At 44.2% G+C, this 22,758-nt stretch overlaps 1 protein-coding gene across 2 annotated transcripts in view; it reads right to left on the reverse strand.

Moving 5' to 3' along the window:
- Positions 1–22,758, reverse strand: part of NME7 (NME/NM23 family member 7) — a 261,286-nt gene that overhangs the window by 104,691 nt on the left and 133,837 nt on the right. The window contains exons 6-8 of one of the 2 annotated variants that reach the window (XM_077481673.1): positions 9,777–9,984; positions 6,431–6,469; positions 1,207–1,312 (exon numbers count right to left, since the gene is read on the reverse strand). In XM_077481673.1, coding sequence (XP_077337799.1) covers positions 1,207–1,312; positions 6,431–6,469; positions 9,777–9,984 — 353 coding nt within the window. The remainder of the gene's footprint in view (positions 1–1,206; positions 1,313–6,430; positions 6,470–9,776; positions 9,985–22,758) is intronic. The other variant, XM_077481674.1, reaches the window with a different exon arrangement.

Here is a 22,758-nt window from a genome sequence, read left to right on the forward strand (position 1 = left end):
CACCAACCTTTCTTACTGCTAGGTGAGATTGCTAACCACTACACCACTACACCACTATGCCGCCCAACATTGACACTGGCCGCTTTCTGACAGCTGCCAAATCTAGTTCCCTATGCTGGCTTAGGAAGCAAAAGCTATTGATGCACATTAACAACTTTGCAGTGTCCACATCCATTCCTTATGCTGAATTTCAATAATCCTACATATAAGTGTGCTATTTTAATAAATGTTTCTTACTATGCTAATGAGGATCCCACTCTACTATTCTTTTGTCGTTTCAGTGTAGTGGAGACACCCTAAGACAGGAAGTTGTGTTAGTGGCTGGATCACCAGGTGAAAATAAATGGAAAAAACAAAAGCCTAAAAAATTGTAAAGCAGCCACCACACATTTAAGGATTGATAAGCTGCAACATATTAAAGGTTTGTTTTGGGGTTAATTAATATTTTATATGTCAAAACCATGTTTAGCAGCTTCTGTATCCATCTGATAAATTGACAAAATCGATGACAATTTTTCCTGTTTCACAATTTGTCGTTAAACTAGGAGCACATGCAGTTGCACCTACTACGCTCTCTGCTGTGAGGTTAATTAGTGTTCTCATGGCAAGGGGCATTTTACATCCAGCCATTGCGATCCCAAAGAGGTTCAGGTATTCATTTTAGTGAAAATAAAGCTGGCCAAATGACCTTTAACTTGCTCTTTAGGTCATCTGAATGGGATCCTTTGACAAAAAAAAAGAAAAAATGTAAAACATTGATTTTCTAACTTGTTTAGTGTGAGCATTTACTTTTCAGTGGCAAAAAGAGAAGGACGCTTTCACCAGACTGCTAATGCCTATTGACAGAATCTGAAAGAAGACTGCAAAAAGTCCCAAAAGGTGGTGACTTGTTCAAGGATAACTATGAATCATCCCATCATTCTTGGCATGTATATGGCAATTCTTCGAGCCAGACCTATGTAACCTTTCTACAAATCCACCGCTCTGTATAGTCTATGTGTTTATCATGTGCGCAACAATCTTCAGGGGACGAAGGGTCTAATGATTTACAAACTCATTATCATATCTTCTTTTGTACAGTAACCTTTACAACAAACTGTTGAACAAATAAAAATGAGTATGAAGGTCATATTGGAACACAACCAGGCAGAATAATACAATGTTCGTGTTATTTCGCAAGTTTGACCAAAGTAAGAATGAAAATACCTTCGGAAACAGCATGAGGCTTAATAATGCAGCAGGTGCTTTGAGTAAATGTTGCGGTATTCTTTGGTCCACGGCCTCCACTGGTTGGAAAGAAAAACTCTAACTCCTAACATTGGTTAGAAGAAAACAAAAATAAAAAAAAAACACATTTTAACCATTCTGTATGTAAGGCAACCCAAAAAAACTATTCAGGCAACTATTTCTAGCATTATAAGTCTTAAAGTATAACTAAAGGCAAAACATTCTCTTTAGCTTTGGATAGAGTAGAGAGGGATTAGAACACCTATCAGTTTTTATTGCTGTCTGCGCACCCATTAGAGAGAGATTCGCCCTCTCTAGTTTACCTGTTTACTGCTATCAATGAAAGTGAAAGCAAAAGAAAATCCAAAGAAAAGTAATAGAGGGGAATCTTCCAATGGGGACACTGGTTCTGGTGACCTGGGGGTCCCCAAGGGATTCCCTTCATTTCCAGGAATTTTCTCTCACTTCTTGTTTTGGATATGGGACAGGACGTGAAGATAAATATCCCTAATAAGAGCCCATTCACACAGGGGCAACTCCTGATCCGACTGCAGGTCGCCCCTAGTCGCCTCAGGTCGCCTCAGGTCGGACAACATTTAAAAAGCAATGTAAGTGAATGAGAGCCGTGTTAATGCACGCTACTGAAGTCGCTCCGACTTCAAAAAAGGTTCCTGTACTACTTCTATCCGACTTGTAGGCGACCGGTACCCATTGATTTCAATGGAGGTCGCCTCCAAGTCGGATCTCCGTCTATACGGAGGCGACTTTGACAGAATTATCAGCTCTCAAGAGGGAACTCGACGGCAAATTTCTGAAAAAAATTTGGCGTGGGTTCCCCCTCCGAGAGCATACCAGGCCCTTAGGTCTGGTATGGATTCCAAGGGGAACCCCCTACGCCGAAAAAACGGCGTGGGGGTCCCCCCCAGATCCACACCAGACCCTTATCCGAGCACGCTACCCGGCCGGCCAGGAAAGGGGGTGGGGACGAGCGGGCGGCCCCCCCCCTCCTGAGCCGTACCAGGCCGCGTGCCCTCAACATGGGGGGGGTGCCTTGGGGGAGGGGGGCGTGCGGCCCCCCCACCCCAAAGCACCTTGTCCCCATGTTGATGAGGACAAGGGCCTCTTCCCGACAACCCTGGCCGTTGGTTGTCGGGGTCTGCGGGCGGGGGGCTTATCGGAATCCGGGAGCCCCCTTTAATAAGGGGGCCCCCGGATACCGGCCCCCCACCCTATGTGAATGAGTATGGGGTACAATGTACCCCTACCCATTCACCTGTGAAATAAAGTACAATAAAACACACAACACAGAGAAAAAGTATTTTATTGCACAGCCGGGGGTCTTCCGTCTTCGGGGGTCTTCTCGCCGGACTCCTCCGCTATGTGTGTGTAGCTCTTTTGCCAGCGGAGGAGTCCGGCTTTCTTCCTCCCCGCCGCCGGCCTCTTCTCCCGACTTCGGGGGTCTTGTCCCCCTCTTCGGTTCTTCTGCCGGGCCACCGCGCCTGGTCCGGTGGCCCGGTCTTCTGTCGCCGTCTTCCGTTCTTCTGTCGCCGCCTTCGGTTCTTCTGCCGGGCCACCGCGCCTTCTTATAGCTCTTTTACAGGCGGTGGCCCGGTCTTCTCCTTCTTCTTCTCCTGGAGATGTTGACTCGACGAGCTCTCCGGCCACAATGCCAGGGACGCGCTCCGCTGCCTCTTATATAGGGACAATGGGGCGGTGTCACATGGGTTGATGTCACATGGGTTGGTCACATGGGTTGATGTCACATGGTAAGGGGGCGGGGTCACCATGTGACATCAACCCATGTGACCAACCCATGTGACATCAACCCATGTGACACCGCCCCATTGTCCCTATATAAGAGGCAGCGGAGCGCGTCCCTGGCATTGTGGCCGGAGAGCTCGTCGAGTCAACATCTCCAGGAGAAGAAGAAGGAGAAGAACGGAAGGCGGCGGCGGCGGCGGCGGCGGCGGCGACGGAAGACCGGGCCACCGCCTGTAAAAGAGCTATAAGAAGGCGCGGTGGCCCGGCAGAAGAACCGAAGGCGGCGACAGAAGAACGGAAGACGGCGACAGAAGACCGGGCCACCGGACCAGGCGCGGTGGCCCGGCAGAAGAACCGAAGAGGGGGACAAGACCCCCGAAGTCGGGAGAAGAGGCCGGCGGCGGGGAGGAAGAAAGCCGGACTCCTCCGCTGGCAAAAGAGCTACACACACATAGCGGAGGAGTCCGGCGAGAAGACCCCCGAAGACGGAAGACCCCCGGCTGTGCAATAAAATACTTTTTCTCTGTGTTGTGTGTTTTATTGTACTTTATTTCACAGGTGAATGGGTAGGGGTACATTGTACCCCATACTCATTCACATAGGGTGGGGGGCCGGTATCCGGGGGCCCCCTTATTAAAGGGGGCTCCCGGATTCCGATAAGCCCCCCGCCCGCAGACCCCGACAACCAACGGCCAGGGTTGTCGGGAAGAGGCCCTTGTCCTCATCAACATGGGGACAAGGTGCTTTGGGGTGGGGGGGCCGCACGCCCCCCTCCCCCAAGGCACCCCCCCCATGTTGAGGGCACGCGGCCTGGTACGGCTCAGGAGGGGGGGGGGCGCCCGCTCGTCCCCACCCCCTTTCCTGGCCGGCCGGGTAGCGTGCTCGGATAAGGGTCTGGTGTGGATCTGGGGGGGACCCCCACGCCGTTTTTTCGGCGTAGGGGGTTCCCCTTGGAATCCATACCAGACCTAAGGGCCTGGTATGCTCTCGGAGGGGGAACCCACGCCAAATTTTTTTCAGAAATTTGCCGTGGAGTTTCCCCTTGAGCTCATTCTCTGCTTGGCCGCGGCAAAAGTCGCCTGGCCTGGGGCGACTTGTAAGTCGTCCCAAGTCGCGCTTGAAGTCATCACAAGTCGTTTTGAAGTCGTCCCAAGTCGCCGCTGTCAAGTCGTGTCCAAGTAGCCTGATCAAGTCGCCTACAAGTCGTGTTGCCCCTGTGTGAATGGGCTCTAAGGCACAAATGTCAAAAAGTAAACCAACAGGGTTCATAACCTTCCCTTACTCTATCCAAAATGAAAAAAAGTTTTGATTATAGTTATAATGTAAGGTATATTACTACAACGCATTAAGGTTTATCCATCAAAACTCTCAAAAATCTATCAAGAAACCTGTATGCCTAGGGTACTTAAAGCGGAGGTTCACACAAAAATTGAACCTCCGCTTTTCGGAACCCTCCTTCCCTCCGCTGTCACATTTGACACCTTTCAGGGGGGGGGGGGGGGTGCAGATACCTGTCTAAGACAGGTATTTGTACCCACTTCCGGGCATAGACTCCCACGGGAGTCTATGCCTCTTCCTGTCCCGACGCGCTGTCTGCTGGGACACACACGGCTGCACATGCGCAGTAGGGAACCGGGAAGTGAAGCTGCAACGCTTCACTTCCTAATTCCCTCACCAAGAACGGCGCCGGCAGCAGCCGAGAGCCGAGTGATTGCTTGGCTTTGGCTCCCGACATCGCTGGACTCCGGGAAAGGTAAGTGTCCATTTATTAAAAGTCAGCAGCTTCAGTATTTGTAGCTGCTGGCTTTTAATAAATTTTGTTTTAGGTGGACTCCCTCTTTAACACATTACATGATCTATTAAGTCTTCATATTAACCATTTTCTACTAACAATGTCAACGCTGCCAGTGGTAATGGCTTAACAGCCACATGACTATTCAAACCCTCAAGTGGCTTAAAAAAAGTATACAAAAATAACCTGTTACTATGGTGAGGGGGAAGCAGTGGGAGCATGTAATGTGAGCATTTCAACGCATATAGGGACTGTGTAATTATATGGATTCCCACCACAAAGAAAGAGTCTATCGCCTCATTAAATATGGATTGATTGCTGTATGATTTAAAAAGAGAATGGAAAAGCTCCCAGAACACCATTTAGTGCCAAATTTAGCTGGTGTAAATATAACCTTCCGTTGCACATATTAGAAGTTCTGAGCACAATGGAAATGAGCATAGAGTGTTACCATATATTTGAAATAAAGGTGGACGCATACAGGATTGCCTACCACCTACATTTATTGTGTGTTAGCAATCTCTTACTTTACATAGGATTGCTGCTAAAAACGGTTGTTGACTTTGCAAAAAATGTAAATGAGTGACCTGCTATGAAGGCAACTGAGACCAGTGATCAGCTGGTACCCAGTGAGAATCTTCCTGATTCTTACAAGTCCCATTGTCCAGTACGTGACAATTCAGTATATTCAAAGTGTACAGTACACACTCTTCCAGGTCCTATTTAATGGATAAGTTCACCTTTAGGTACACGTTACATGTTCCACCCGTTTTTAGGATGTAACATGTAACATGTTCCCAATGCTGCAACAGCCACCCAATCCTCCTTGTGACAGCAGTTCGGGGGAGAAGTTTCCTGTACTAGCTGTCACTTTTTTAAATTATTTACATATAGTTAGTTAGGTTAAAAAAAAAAAGACACAAGTCCATCTAGTTCTATCAATAAAAGGGAAAAGAAAAATAGAATCCCATATACACAATCCTATACCCACAATTGATCCAGAGGAAGGCAAAAAACCCCAGCAAAGCATGATCCAATTTGCTCCAGCAGGGGAAAAAAATTCCTTCCTGATCCCCCAAATTGCCAATTGGATATTCCCTGGATCAATGACATCAGTCATTCATTCACACAGCACTGTGTATGAATGAACTACAAGCCCTGACATCCTTTGCGGCTGTTGGCTTGTAGTCCTCAATTAACTATGTGGTAGTTTATTGATTCTTTCTGTCAGTGTATCTGCTTGCCTGTATGGGATGTACGGGCACACAGATACACTGACAGATCTGCAACCTGCATGGTCATTTTTTTTACCTGCAAAAAAAATGTACATTTATTATGAATTCTTTTAGAAAAGGAAATGTATAGTTTTTCAATGTTTTCTTGAAAACCTCAAACTTTTGCATTGATTATTTAGAAATATCCCTGCATGTTTATTCACATTTAGCATCAACTATATTGTGAATTATTATTATTTTTTTTTTAAATCATCAGCCTAATGCAGCACTATTTAAAAAAAATCGTAGCAGAATGAAATCAACATGAATATGAGAATAATGATGAATAAACCTCATTGCAGAAGCCATGCAACATGTCTAAGCAGAAAAACAACTTTTGCTAATACACTAACTATCCTGGGCAGTTTTAGCATACCAACGCTTTTGTATGAATTGCATCAAATATCCTCTCAGGCTACACAAAAAGGAAAAAAAGTAGATTTGTCAACATACTGCTATATATGTATAATACTAATATGTTTCATTCAGTAAAACATCCCATATATTAACCAGGAGACAGCTGTGCTATATAAGTATATAGGTTTTCATATTATAAATCGCAACACATTTTTTTTGGTTACAATTTTTGCAATATGTAAATGCTCTGGCAGCTAATATTTTCTGGGCTGAACACATTTTAACTATTAATTTATATAGGGAGATTTACTAAAACTGCTACACTTAGAATCTGGTGCAGCGCTAATTACAGGCAGTGAGACATTTCCCGATCCACGGCTGCACAGATCGGGAAATGTCTCACTACCTGTGATTAGTGCTGCGGAGTGTCAGCTTCCTGGCGGGTGCGGGCAGGTGGAGTTGCGAACACGCCAGAGCTCATCCTTAGTAGCCAATCAGCTTCCAACTTAAGCTTGTTCAATTATGCTTTGACAACAAAACCTGGAAGCTGATTGGTTTCTATGCAGAACTGCACCAGATTTTGCACTCTCCAGTTTTAGTAAATCTTCTCCAACATGTTGTTTAATATTATCTCACCTTACATCTTCAAAGTAGCCCCGGGATAGTAGAACTTTTGTCATATGTTGGTTCACAACCAGTACAATACCAGGCCCATACATCCGTGTAGAGGGTTAGTGTTTATGATGCCTGGGGGATGACAGCTGCATACAGCCAGTCTGTGAAAATCGATGACAGGATGAAAGACGTAGCAGCTGTACTGATCTTCCAACACATCCAAGCACATGCATCCGTACAAAGATAGATTCACAGCTCTGGACGCAGATGGGTAGCATCCAGATCGGTGCATTTGTTCCTGTACGGATGTAAACACTAGGATGTGTGAGAAGATTCATACAGAATATTCATCTTTCAGCCTGTCATAGATTTTTACAGGTTTGTGCACTCGACTGCACAGGACACTTGTCACTACCCAAGCACATAAACAGGACCCTCTGCACCGATGTACAGGTCTATGTGCCCGAATGAATAAACCATAACACTAAACCTCAACCCCATTTATGTCTCTTAAATGTATCCCTTAAACTCAATCTAACCTCAAACTTCAAATCCCAGGCCTTAATCTCAATATAATTCCAAACCTCAATCCATAACTCTAAACCTAACATTTTACCTCAATTTAAGAGAAGAGGGCCAGGGGAAGTCTACTCAAGTACAATTAGTCTGCTATAAATAACGCTATCAAAAGAGTGAGCCACAGATTCTGATGAGTTAAAGATAAATCCACATGACCAAGCAAGCACGTAAGAGGGTCAACCAACAAGTTAACCCCAACAAGCCCATTAAGAGTCCCTACCACCTCGGCCCAGTATTTTCTCAATTTGGGACAACGCCATAGAAGAGGACTTCTATACAGGGTTGCCACCTTTTCTTCAAGCCAAACCTGAACATTTTAGTGCCAAATGGCATTATTTTTTCAAGGGGTAACACTGTGGACTCTGGTGTAAAGGAGAACTCTGATGTAAGTTGGGGCTTTGGTGAGCAGAAACCCCCTTACATCAAAGTTCCCAGCATTCCTTCATAAATCAAGGTTCCCAAAGCCTTACATCAGAGTCTGCAGAGCACCCCTCAGTCATCAGCACCTTTTATCCGTGATGTACCTTCCAGCTGCTGGGCTTCAAGTTTCCCACCCACACATTGGGGAGCCACAATTTGGTCTGAATAATGTGTCCGGGTTTTAGGTAGTCTGAAACCAGGAGACATGATTCAAAACCCGGACTGTTCGGGTGAATAGTGAAACTAAAGTCTTGTTTTTTTGTGTTTCTAAATAACAAACAAGTCATACTTACTAGCTCTATGCAGTTGGTTTTGCACAGAGCAGCCCAGATCCTCCTTTACTCAGGTCCCTCGAATGTGCTCCCGGCCTTTTCCTCCTGTTGAATGCCCCCCGCTCGCAGCTTGCTATGGGGACACCCAAGCCGAGCGGCTACTCCGTGTGTCCATTCAGACACAGAGCTGTGGCTAGGCCCAGCCCCTTTTTCTCTCCTCATTGGTTCATTGACTTTGATTAACAGCAGCAGGAGCCAATGGCGCTCCGCTGCTATCTCAGCCAATCAGGAGGGAGAGTCCCGGGCAGCCAAGTCTCTCCTGCAACATTGATTATTTTAATCATTTGTTTCCTAAACATATTTTTTACTTGCAATGTCTCACTGAACTTGCTAGAAAACGAATTTTCATATACAGTCTAGCAGATGCTTGTGAGTACTTTAAAGTATATAATAAGGCTTACCTGTAGGTAAAGTTAATATCTCCTAAACCTGTATGGTTTAGGAGATATTCCCTTTGCATGCAGCCGCTGACGGCAGCGGCGCATGCACTCTAAATGCCCAGCTGAAGGTCAGGCAGACGCTGCTGGACCTTTCCAGGAAGAAGACTCCCGTGGGAGTAATGTCATCAGCAATGTGAGTAGCTGGAGCCGTGAACCCGGAAGAAACGCTGAGGGCAAGATGTCAGCTCCCTCAGCGTGGACCAGGCTGCAATACAGGGCTTCGATCTAAGGTATTTCATAATGAGCTAATATGCAGTGCATACTAGCTCATTATGCCTTTGCCTTGCAGAGTTTTTTTTTTTTTTTTTTTTTTTTAAGATGTGCGGGTATACAACTGATTTAACTTAAGATGCTTATCCTAATTGCCATGGGGTAGTTATAGCAACGATTTAAGCACATTTGTTTTTCTGAGTTAAGCCTCGTACACACGATCCGATTTTCGGATGACAATTCGTCTGCTTTTTGTTGCATGCTAGTCTCATGACGAAAGTGAAGAGGTTACTCACCATACGAAAATTCTTGTATGGCAGAATACAGCGTCAGAAGTGACGTAATTTGTTGACTAGTTTTGTATGTGTTTCTTCATTTCTGAGCATTCTGTGCATAGTCTTGCTCTTGTTTTTTGTTTTTCGTACGAAAACCGTACTAATTAAATGAAAATTGGAGATCACGTACAACAAAAAATTTTTAGTCTGCACATTCAGCCTTTGTCAGACGAAAAACCAAAACCGGCTGTTGAAAGCAGCATGCTAACGATCCAAAAATCGGCAGATCGTTCGTCTGAGGAAATTTTACTTCCGATTTTTGCCTGTAGAAATGATGTGCATCCCACAGTGCTTTATGTTAACCCACAAGCACCACTGATAACACCACACAACCATATTATCTCTGACTACCTAAACTGCTTTCTAATTGTAAAATCGCTATTATAAAAATTTTGAAACACAGATAAAAGGTAGAGGGAAAGATGCATACTTACTCGAGCAGCAGAGGCAATGGAGTCAGAACCATGAGCCGCATTCTTGGTTCCATCAGTACCAAATCTGGCTCGGATGCTTTCTGGAGAGTCACTACGCGCAACACTGGAGTTGGTTGGCCCCAGCAGCTTTCTCCAAGAAGCTACGGCTTCATCTCCTATCACTTCCATTGCTATGATTGGTCCACTTGTCATAAAATGAATCAGGTCACTGAAAAATTCAATGTAATTGTAAGTTTATTATACGAAATAACAAGAAAGGCAATTCAAAGCAAGCATATGAACAAAATTTAAATGCAGGGATTATCTTCAGTGGAAACTAAAGAGTGTATTTATCAAATAGACTGATGCACTTTGCAATTGCAGTTGCACTCATTTTTCCCAGACCTTAGTGAATGTGGTAACGCTCTGCTGATTTCCATCTTCCAATCAAGCAAAAATGCTGTTTTCTATTTTCTCTTTTCTTTTCACCTGATTGGGTAATTGTTGCATATCTCCCAACTGTCCCTGATTTTGAGGGACTGTCCCTGATTTGGAGCAATGTCCCTCTGTCCCTCATTCCTCCTCATTTGTCCCTCATTTTGGTCTGATCTATATAGATGTATATAAAATGCACTTTTTATCTATCAAAAAGTGTTTTCCAGTGCTAAACCTTTAATCTGATTTCTAAATTACTGCATTTGTAAATTCCAAAAGCCAATATAAAAGGAATAGTAGTGGTAAGAAAGCACTTGGGTTTAACCAATCTTGTTTTTTTTGTACAATTCTCCTTTAAGGGGGTGTGGCAAGGAGTGTGTCCTATGCCTGAATACTTTTGCTGATAGGTGTCCCTCATTCCCATCTCAAAAAGTTGGGAGGTATGATTGTTGCAAAGTTAAGCTTTATCACATTTCCTAAGCTCTGGGGAAAATAAGTGCAAATGCCCTTGCAAAGTGAACAGTCTTTTTGCCTTAGTAAATCAACCCTATATATATGTCAAATTAATAAATACAGGGGGTCCCCGACTTACGAACGCCCGACTTACAAACCACTCCTACTTACGAACAAAGCACTGCGGGGACCCTCTGCCGTTCTGTGTGGACCATCTGCCGTTCTGAGCATGCGCGGCCAGACGGAACCTCGGAAAATGTCGGAAATGTCTGTAATTTGCCGCGCATGCACCGAACGGCATTCGACGGAACATCGGAAATGTCTGTAATTGTCGTTTTGCACATGCGCGGCCGGCTAACAAACATTTCCGGATTGCAAACAGGAGGAAAGTCCCTAACTGGTTCCTAACCCGAGGACCCTCTGTAGTCCAGTGATATAGGCAGATGAACATTTATACAAACCTTGACTCTTCCTGTACAAGTCAAGCTCTCCCAACAAATAGCTCCCTATTCATACTCAGATGGAATGTAAGTTCTCATCAAACAATGGAGACTTGAGAGGTGGCAGGGAAAAATATCAGTATGCATGTAACTTGTTGCCACAGTAATAAACTATTCTCTTGAATTTGTGGATAAGCAGTAAATGGAGTTTAGCAGTACAAAGTGACCTGGAACTCTGTGTGTAAACAGAGGCTTTATATGAGAGTTGATTTACCAACCTGCATTTCAACATAACATAAATTGAAAGGGTGTAAAAGACTCTGGCAAAACAATCCTGAGCATGTACTTACATACTCTTGGGGGTGATTAGTCCAAGTAGAGCTTTGGCACTGCCCCAGACAGCTGTAGTGATTCAATTATTTATCTCAATAAAAGATGACTTGGGTATGTTCACAAACGCATACTGAGTAATATAAACGGTTCTGTGTTGCAAATTTGTTCTCAAATACACCATCTGCCCCGCTCCTACATTAATTATAGCCATTAAATAAACTTTTTTTTCTTATTATTTTCAACAGATTGCACATTTTATAATGTCATAATTATGTTATGTTATGTTTAGAGAGAGGAGTTTGTGAGGCTCGTGTGGTCTGTTCTTTTTCCAGGACCGGGGTAGCCCCGTGAGGGGTCCCGGTCACGGGGTGTCCGACATTCCGCAACATGTTCCTGTTAGTTACCCCCAATAGACCCGTCTGGTCTGGGGTAGAGATCCGTCCATTCTCGAGTCTCGGAACCGGCTGGTCCGAGGCGCAGTAACTGAGAAAGGATTTAACATGTCCGGGTGTGCTCTCGGCTTGGAGGGGCACCACAGCTCGTGGAAGTGACCGGGGGAGGACTCTTCGGAGGAGGGTCAACAAGCGGCATCCTGAAAAGTGCCTGGTTACCGAGTTGGGAAGGACATTGACGAATCCACCCTTTTTATAGTACATTTAAGGAGACAGAGGACGTTCCAGTTACTGAGGAAAAAGGTTCCTGTTCACTCCTAGTTACAACCTGTACACGTTCATAGGATTGCTCCAAGTTTTGAATCAACGTGCTGACTGCCATGATCTCTGGCTAGAGATCTGTTCAGCCTTGAAGTACCCAGCTGCGAGTGGCTACTCTCTGGGTGGAATTAGAGACTTTGTTAGACCTGCAGTTCTTCACCTGTGCCCCCTGTTCCCATGAGAGACTGTGTTATTGGATGTTATCACTGCAAAATAAAACCTTTCAAAATGGACTTTATTTGTGTCAGCGTTCAAGTTGTTGGGTATCAACCCTGGGAACCCCTAGATGTGGAAGAACAAGCCAAGCAGAGGTAACCGGTAAGCCCAGTAAGTCAAGGCCACCCTACAAAGGGTTATGGCAGCTACGTTATCAATTTAAATAATTACATTGATCCGTGCTGGACCAATGTAACTATGTAAAAATTGCCATTACTAAACTTCAAGCGGAGTTCTGCTTAAAAAATTCAAATAAAAGTCAGCAACTACAAATACTGCAGCTGCTGACAATTTTAATAATTGGACACTTACCTGTCCCAGGGTCCAGAAATTTGGGGGGACGAATCCCCACTGGTCTCCCCCTCCTCTCTGTGGCGCTGGCATTGTAACTGTGGGCACCCGGCTGTGGCTTCACAACCGGGTACCCACTGCGCACGTGCTGGCCGCACAGTGTGTCGTGACTGGCCAGCAATCATCTGGGACTTGTGGCGTGTCCCAGATGATTGCCGAGTTCCGGTGCCGCAGTGCGCTGGGAGGAAGTGGGAGCTGGAACCCTCTCCCCCACCCACCCCCCCAAAAAATGACATGCCAAATGTGGCACGTCAGGGGGTCACCTTCCATTACAGCAGAAGTTGAATTTTTAGGAGGAACTCCGATTTCAGTTTTAAAGTCTATCTAAAGATTTATATGCGTATATATTTATATATTTTTTTCATGTCAGACTTGCATGCTCTCTGTGTCCCTGCTGAGGGAATCCAACTTCTCTATGTGTCCTAAGGAGGACTGTGATAAAATAAAATCCAAAATGTTACAGTTGTCATCCTGTCTTACAATCGGACAGCCACTTTTGCCACCAAAACAGCTCTGGTCTATCAAGACCTGTACACCACTAAGACCTCTGAATGTATGTTGTGGTATCTGCCACCAAGCCATCAGTAGAGGATCCTTTAAGTCCTGTAAGTTGCAGGGTGGGGCCTCCATAGATCAGACATTGTTTTTCCAGCAATTCCTACAGATGTTCGATTGGATTGAGATCTGGAGAACTGCCAATGGAGAATACCGTTTCCATGTACTTGGTCAATAACAATGTTTAGGTAGGTGGTATATGTCAAAGTAACACCCAAATGAATGGCAGAACATTGCCAGAAGCATCAAACTTCCTCCTCTGGCTTACCTTCTTACCATACTGCATCCTGGTGCCATCTCTTACCCAAGTAAATAAAGCAAACAAGCAGCCATGCACATGATGTAAAAGAAAACAAGATTCATCGGACCAGGCCACTTTCTTCCATTGACAAATGATCCAGTTTTGATGCTCACATTTTCACTGTAGGCACTTTTGCCCGTGGACACGGGTCAGCATTGGCCTCCTGAACGGTCTATTAAGACCCATACACAACAAAATGTAATGCCCATTTTTTCTGCTTACAACACATCAACTTCATGGACAACATGTTTAGTTGCTGCCCAATATATCCCACAAACTTTCAGATGCCATTGTAATGAGATGATCAGTGTTATTTACTTAACCTGTCAGTGGTTGAAAAGTTATGGTTGATCAGTATATATATACCTTATATATGATCACTAGTAGCTTAAAAAGGGTCAGTACATCTAAGAGTTATATTTTTTATTTAGGGATGGAGGCTGGTGTGCAGAGTCAGGCCTTGGCTTATTGTATGTCTTGAATACTCAAACAACAAGGTCTTCATGAAATAAATTCCAACTTCACTCATGTCCATCTAGGGTTTTCAAGTGTTCCCTGTTAGCTTTGTGTGTTTGAGGATCTCTTGCTTCATTTTTCCAACATGCTAAATAATTTAAAACCCCCATAGGGAGAGTAAGAAATCCCTCATAATTGTCACAGCAGGTGTGCAGACCCAGGAACCCAAGCTCAGAGATTTCACTAAGAAAGTCCCCAAGAGATACAAGAAACTCTCTGCTGTGTTAACTCTTCAGCATCTACCAAAAACTGAACTATGCATTTGATTGCACTGCCCCTCTAATATACAGTTAATATTCATATGAATGTGTGTTCATGTATTAAAAACATTGCTTCTGTCCATAGTTTGTAATTATGTATGTACATGGGTGCAGCAGTGCTAGACAAATTCAGCAGTGCTAGTAGAATTCCTACCTAATGCTATGTTTAATAACGTTCCCTCCTGCTACCTATCCTGCATAAACTGTTAGGCAAAAATTCCATCTTATTTCACGTCAAAACTACCAAACAGGGGATCTCTGATTGAAAAGAACATGCACTTTGCACGGTCTAATGATACTGACAGCCAGTGACCATGTTTTGCCGAGGTTTAAAGGGGCTCTGCCCATCTGGCTGCTTCATTTATTCAGAGATCATTGAATGGAAGAACTACAGGTGCCAACAGCCTTTAAGGCTGTTGGTTTGTAGTACTCAATGAACTACCAGGACACTGTTGAGCACTCAAGGTAGTCGATTGTTTCTTCCTGTAATTGTGTAACCGCCTGCCCGTACGAAAAGACAGCTTACACAGACAGTCTGCAAGAGTCCTTCATTGTGATAATCATGGATACAATGTTTTGCAGGGTCCTAATAAAAAGAAAATAATAATTGTACATTTTTTTACCTGCAAAAAGATCACAAAGGTGAACTTATCCTTTAAAGTGAATTTGTGTGTTGTCTATGTAGGGTAAAAAGTTCCAGGCTCCCCCAAAAAAAATACTGTAGTTGCTGACTTTTATTATACGTACACCTACCTGCCCTGGATCCAGCGCTGTCCTCACCCAAGCCAATTCTTCACTAAGGGCTACGCTTTGTGATTGGTCCTGCAGTCTTTGCGGTGATTGGACTGGAAGTGGCGGAGCGGGTAGCTGTCAAAATTAGATACCAGCCCACCCCCCCCCCCCCTCCAAAAAAAAGAGTGCCAAATGTAAAGGAGGGGGAGGAGGAAGAATGGAACTTCCCTTTTTGGGTGAAGTTCTGCTTTAATGAAGACATACATACGGTACTTAACCTTACTTTTGCTCTTTCACTGCTCCATTTGGCTAGGTACACATCTGAGCAGGTGTGGAAGAGCGTGAGATCATATGCCTTCCCACATCTGCAGAGAAAAACGAGCTGCGGCTTAGGAGATGCTTGGGGGGGGGGGGCATTTATCCTAATGGCAACCCCATGCACTAGAAACTGCAGCATGGTTTCCCATACTGGGAACCCACACTGTACTATTGCCCTGCAGGCACGTTGTTGGAAAAGGTGCAGGGACTTTTTCGCTGCATTTTCCGGAGGCACAGTAGCCCATTCAAATGAATAAGCTGCTGTGCCCGAGCAAACGCAGCCGCCGGAAACCTCATATATGTGAATGGAGTAGCTGGGCAAAAAGGGTGGACAAGTCGCAGCCTATGTATTTCAATGGAAGCCGTTCAAATCTATGCAACTTTAAAAATGTTACTGCACTACTTTGACTGCATTGCCATAAACTGAAATGTAAACTCAACACACGAATGTTGCTGTCACAATGTAAATTGCATGAATTTGGAGTCCAACAAGTGCAAATGGAGCCTTAGGCCCCGTTCACACGTGAGCGATTTTCTGCTTGAAGCCTGTAGCTCTAAAACGCTCAACAAGCCAAATCCCAATCATTTCAATGGCCCCTGTTCTGAGAATTCTGTCGCCTGAAGCAAAATGCCTGTCGCTCAAAAAAAGTACATGAGCTTCTTTTTGGCAGATTACAAATGTTTTTGGCCCCATAGACTTCAAAAGAATCGCCTGACTTGAGTGTTTTCTGCTCAGATAGGAGCTCTCAACCCCTAATTTCCTCTCCTTCTCCTCCCCCTAGGGCTTTCTATTGGCTAAACAAAAACACAAAATGCTGTAAAACACTTGTAATACACTTCTGAAATGCTTTAAAATTGTTTGTAAAAGGCTGCAAAAACGCTTTTAAAAATGCCCTAAAAATGCTAGTAAATTGCTATTCTCAGGGATGAATGGAGCATGAAAGTAAAGCAAGAACCAGCCGTACAAATGACACATCAGATTAATAGTAAGTAATGTCACTTTTTTTTTATTTATTTTTTTCTATTTTTTATTTTGACTAAACTAAGGCTTTAGGTTGCTCAAAAAGTATGTGATTTGGCATTGGTGTCTTTTGTCCTATTGATCCATGTAAAGTGTGAATTTGAAATATAGGTTCTGGGGTGAAAACTCCTATACTAGCCCCACATTTAAAGGTCATTAAACACTCTGTTTCCTACTACTTTTATTTAAAAAAAAAACACACACACACACACACACAAACAAAAAAGCCATTGTTACACAGGAGCTGGAGAGATTCCAAGAATCAGATAGTCAGTACTTATGAAAAATGTCTGCACACACATAGCTTCTGGGACTTGTTCTTGAGGTCAATAAGTACACAGATTTCATGTCTCCTTAAAAGGGAATTTATGGTCTTCTTGAAGCGGTTCTTTTGAAAAATGAAAAGTCAGCAGCTACAAAAGCTGTACCTGCTAACGTGTAATAAACAGACACTCACCTGTCCCAGGATCCAGCACTGTCCTCACCTGGCCACTTTCTTCCCCAGGCTTCGGTCCCCAGCATGAGCATACTAACTGTGGGCAGCCGGATGTGACCGACTGCTTACAGCTGCAAGGCCGGCTGCTGACTTTTGCATGTATGAGTCACACTGCATATCTGAAGGGTCACGCAGCTTTCTTGGACCTGTGTCCCAACCCCCCCCCCCCCCAAAATGGGCCAAATGTGAAGGAGGAGAGGGGGAGCAAAACTTCCCCTTTTGGGTGAAGTTCTGCTTTAATGATATTTAGATATACATGTAAAAGTGATCAGCTCTCTAGCCTTTAGTTGCAGCGTCCTGCCTCATGGCCCACCTCTGGCCTAGGGATTGGGGTTCTCCTGACACCCCTCATAGGAGCCAACATAACTCCTGGAACTGACACCTGCTGTCTCCTGGCTTGTGGCTGGATTCTCTGACCCCCTCGATGAGACCTCTGCCCTGTGGCTTCTGGCTGGCCCCTTCTGACCCCTCAATGAGACCTCTGTCTTGTGGCTTCTGGCTGGGGCCCCCTGACCCCGGGTGAGACCTTGCGGCTGCCACACTGGGAGCGGTCTCCACAATGGAAGCTGTCTCCACAACGGAAGCTGTCTCCACAACGGAAGCTGTCTCCACAACGGAAGCTGTCTCCACAACGGAAGCTGTCTCCACAATGGGAGCCCTGAGTAATGCTCAGACCTGATTATATAATGACCCTGCACACTTGTGTAGTGAGCCAGGCTGCAGGTATCTAGTAAAACCTGGACCCAGGATCGAATGTTCCAACCCAGAACCACAGAATCTGGAGAAAAGCTAGTTCTGAACCTCACATTAACCCCCAATGAGACTCCTGGGTTCCTGGTCCCGTTTTCATAAATACTTACAGTGACCAGTGTGTAAAGGTGAACAGTTATATTTGTTCAATACATATGCAGATTCTGCTTCCTGCTTGGAAATGCTAGATAATAGCTGCGCTTTACTGCTCCCTCTCACAATGCAAGTCTGTAAGTTGATTGATTCACTGCAAACAATGCACCCCCTACATGGCAAATATTGTATTTTATCTCAACCTCTATTAAAATATAACTATGATCCAAATCAAAAATGGGATACAGTATGTCATGCAGTCTGTCACTAACAATAATTCAATCCTCAACAGTGACAACACTGTCCATTCTGCAACTAAACAACACAGCAGCGTTTTACCCTATGGGACAAGGTAATCTTAGCCCTTGTACACACGGTCGGAGATTCCGACAACCAAATTCGTCGGATTTTGTCCGACGGATTTTGTCCGAAACTGTTGCATACACACGGTCGGACAAAGTTGTCGGAAAATCTGACGTGATGACGTTATTTCGTTACGACGGGACTACAGTCAGGCTAGTAGCCAATAGCTTTGGTGTAGGAATTTGATCTGAGCATGCGTGGCACTTTATCCGATCGGAATTCTCTACACATGATCGGAGTATGTCCGATCGGATCATTTTGTCTGAAAATTTTACCAACAAGTTGAAAAAAGTCCGATGTAGACCACACACAGTCGGAATATCCGTCAAAACGGTCCGAACGGACACATTCCGTCAGAATCTCCGACCGTGTGTACAAGGGCTTAGATGAACATGTACATTTAAGTGGACTTCAAAGTGGAACTTTTTTGATCTGGGGCTCAATCAGTGCCAGCCATTTGTAAAAGTGACGGTCTTTATAAATCTCCCAAACAATGCTGAAAATGAAACCGCTTTCTTCAGCAGAAGAACACACAATAGCCCATAGCTCTGATACAAGAGAAAACAAGCGTATGGCTCACCATCACTATACCGATCCCACAACGGGGTTTAGGGTTTGCCGTCTGCTTCAGGGGTCCCAAAGAGGAGTTTTTCACAATTCAGCAACCATATGTCAGTCCCAAGCTAGTCTGCCCTAGCATGGGTAAAAACCCCTAAGTACTCAACATTGCCTTCAATCCATCCCCCTTATAGAGACCACAACTCAAATATTGGGGAAATACTGAAGGAAGTGAAAAATAACAGATGCACTGGCAAGTTCAACCGATAATAAAACATATACAGTATATGTTATAGAAGAAACTCAGAAAAACAAAAACATTTGTACTAATGCTATTGACAGACAGCATCATATATACATTTTTATATTTTGCCTATAGTTACAATTTAAATAATTAGGCAGTTATGGTAGTTTCTAATTTACTCTGTTGATGCAACCTTGTATCTCTCGCATGACGCTGACATCCTCTGCCCAGGCTTCTTTTAAGTACCAGGTTTTTGCCTCTTGATTGGCTGCATTGACAGCTCAGCATACATTCACGGCATAGTGCACATTGTCATGCAATAGAAGATTGCGAGTGGGCATAAAACATCTTTTATGCAATTAAAAAGCTGCCCACTCACCCTTTTTTAACTTTAGTTCCACTTTAAATTAGAACTGTAGGCAACACGTTCTTTTTTTTCATTTTGGATAGAGCAAGGGAGAGTTATAACCTTTTTTTTTGCAATAACTGTGCCCCATTGAGGAGGTTTCCCTTCAGTCCAGAGAGGAAATCCCTGCAAAATATGGGAGTTCTTTGGGGCACACAGGTCACCAGAACTAGTGTCCCCATTGTAAGATTTAGGCCTCATGTATACTGCTGCTGGTAAACGGACATTTAGGAGCAGTTGGGCATTTTTTTCAACTGCTTCTATACTCTCCTCTATGTTATCTTATCAGTACTTGTACACAGGATTGTTTATAGTAGTTTCTAGGCAGTTTAGAGGATTTTTTGGAACGCAAAAAAAGGGTTCATCAACTGAGTTGAGGCATTTCAAGCGCCAAACACTTGTAAACGCGGCTAAATGCTGTAACTCGTGTTTGGCCGCATTTCAGGTATTTTTGGTTTTTGCCTATTTTGAAAAAACGCCTCTAAATGCAAACGCGGCAAAATGCAGCTAAACACGGAAAAACCAACGTTTTAAGCGTGGGTTACCATCTGTCAAGTTAAAGTGGAAGTAAACCCACTTTTTTAACTTTTACCTACAGGAAAGCCTATAATAAGGCTTACCTGTAGGTAAAAAAAATATCTCCTAAACCTGTACGGTTTAGGAGATATTCCCCTCGGTAGGCGCCGCTGACTGCAGCGGCGCATGCGCACAAGGGGGTTCTCTCCGCGAAAATCCGGCAGCGCTCGTCCGGCCGGATTTAAATCTCCCGCGCGCATGCGCGGGAGTGACGATATCGCGGCTCCGGCCACTCACAGCGCCGGAGCCGCGATACCCGGAAGAGACGCCGAGGGAGCATGTCGGCTTCCTCGGCGTGGATCGGGCGAGATGTCGGGGCCTCGTTCTAAGGTAAGTATTTCATAATGAGCTAGTATGCGGTGCATACTAGCTCATTATGCCTTTTGCTTTGCAGGTTTTTAAAAAAAAAAAAAAAAAAATGCGGGTTTACTACCGCTTTAATTCATTCAGGAGAGGTTGTAAAAATGTCCCATGTACAGGAAGCCTTAACCTCTATTACTTTTATGGGGACAACCCAAAATTTGGGGTTTTCTTTTATTTTCACTTTCAGTGATGGTGGTAAACAAGACAAATAGAGAGGGTGACTTTCCTAATGGGGGCACAGACAGCAATAAAAACTGACAGGGCTCTATAGTGACTAGATTTTGAATTAGAATGTTTACATTTATTTATTCAGTGACAGGAGTGAATATTCGCAGGTCCCCGGAAGTGGCCCTCTTCCATAGGCTACCTGAGGAGGTCCAAAAGAAATTCATGAAACTTTTTTACTTACATGTTCCTGGCAGCACAAATTACTATTGCTAAGCATTGTCAGCGGTTGGTTGTAACATTTGACAATGTAAAGCATAAGCTTAAATTAGATTATGGTCATTCGCAACAACATTAAGAAATTTGACAGAATGTGGGACCCATGGATTTAGTATTGGTCAGTTCCTTAACTTGTTTCTGGCTGACCCCCCTTCTTTGTTTTTTATTCAATTTGCTTTTTTCTTTACCTCTTTTTTTGATGAGGGTTGTGGGACCCTTTGGGTTTCCTACTAAAATCATAATGTCAGGTATGGGGATGCCCCTTTTCTTACAATTCTCAATGTCTTGCCCCTTTTCCTACCCCCCCCCCCCCCCTCCTTGATTGGTCTCCCCTTCTCTGGTATAATAATTATCCTAACCACTCCTGTGGTTTCCTACTAAGATGGTAAGAAGTTGGAATTCTTGATAATGATAGGTTGTTGTTTTTTATATATTTCCTTATGTGTACAGTCCGTATTTATCTGGATAACTATTGTCCTAATTTTTAGATATTCTTATGTTACGCCGAATGTCCGTTAACCTGAAATTCTCATTTCGTTGTTGCTAATATTTTTATTTTTTGTATTTAATATTTTCAAAAAAGATATTTGAAACTAAAAACGTACAGGGGTTCTTATCCCTCTGCACTCTATCCCCAACGAGAGTGGCACGCTCTGTGATCGCTGAGTCCCGAGGAGGTAACTCGGAGAACACACATCAGGGTAAAGGGCCAATCACTGCTGCCCTTTACCACATGATCAGCTGTCATCCAATGACAGCTGATCACGGAAGTAAGCAGAAGCCGGTTATAGGAAAAAGGGAAGAAAGTCGTTAACCGACTTCTGTAACAGGGACATCAGTCCCCTCAGTGCCCACCAGTGCTGCTAATCAGTGCCCACCAGTGCCACCTTCCAGTGGACATCTGTACTGCTAATCAGTTCCCACCAGTGCCACCTATCAGTGCCTATCAGTGCCCTCATTATCATGTCACTTTTTATTGCTGCCTACCAGTGTCCATCACTGCTGCCAATAAGTGGCACCTATCAGTGCCCATCAGTGCAGTTTCATCAGTGCCTCCTGTTCAGTGCCGCCTATCAGTGCTGCTTCATTAGTGCAGCCTATCAGTGCCCATCAGCAAAAGAGAAAAACTACCGGTTTGCAAAATTTTATAACAAACTATAAAAAAAGTTTTGTATTTTTTGTTCAAAATGTTCAGTCTTTTTTTGTTTGTTAAGCAAAAAAATAAAAAAAACTAGAGGAGATTAACCACTTCAGCCCCGGCGTATAGTCATATGATGCACGCAGATGGGATCTCCCATCTTGGGCGGGCGTCCTATGACATCCTCTCATTTCCGGCCGTCTAGGGGGCGCGTGGGCGCACCCGCGGCATCGCTCGGGAACACAGCAGGACCATGGATCTGTGTATGTAAACACACAGATCCACGTCCTGTCAGTGGAGAGGAGACCGATGGTGTGTTCCCAGTACAGAGAACACCGATCGGTCTCCTCCCCTTGCGAGTCCCCTCCCCCCACAGTTAGAATCACTCCCATAGGGAACATATTAGCAGCGCCCCCTGGTGTTAACCCCTTCCCTGCCAGTCACATTTACACAGTAATCAGTGCAATTTTATAGTACTGATCGCTGTGTAAATGTGAATGGTCCCAAAAATGTGTCAAAAGTGTCCGATGTGTCCGCCATAATGTCGCAGTCATGAAAAAAAAATTGCAGATCGCCGCCATTACTAGTAAAAAGAAAAATGCCATAAATCTATCCCCTATTTTGTAGATGCTATAACTGTTGCAGAAACCAATCAATATACTCTTATTGCGATTTTTTTTTACCAAAAATATGTAGAAGAATACGTATCGGCCTAAACTGAGGAAAAAATTATTATTATTTTTTTTTTTTTATGGGATATTTATTATAGTAAAAAGTAAAAAATAACGGAAAATTCCTATCAAAATACTTACCGTAATTTTCCTTTCCTGATGGACTCCATGGCAGCAACGTGTGGGTTAAGTCCCGCCTCCACTACCCTATAGGACACTACTCCCATAAATCTTTGCTCCCTGCCCATGGCCGTGTT

Source organism: Lithobates pipiens, unplaced genomic scaffold (genome assembly GCF_037356315.1).
Source record: "Lithobates pipiens isolate NorthernLeopardFrog02 unplaced genomic scaffold, aLitPip1_a1.2 Scaffold_16, whole genome shotgun sequence".
Lineage (NCBI taxonomy): Eukaryota > Metazoa > Chordata > Amphibia > Anura > Ranidae > Lithobates > Lithobates pipiens.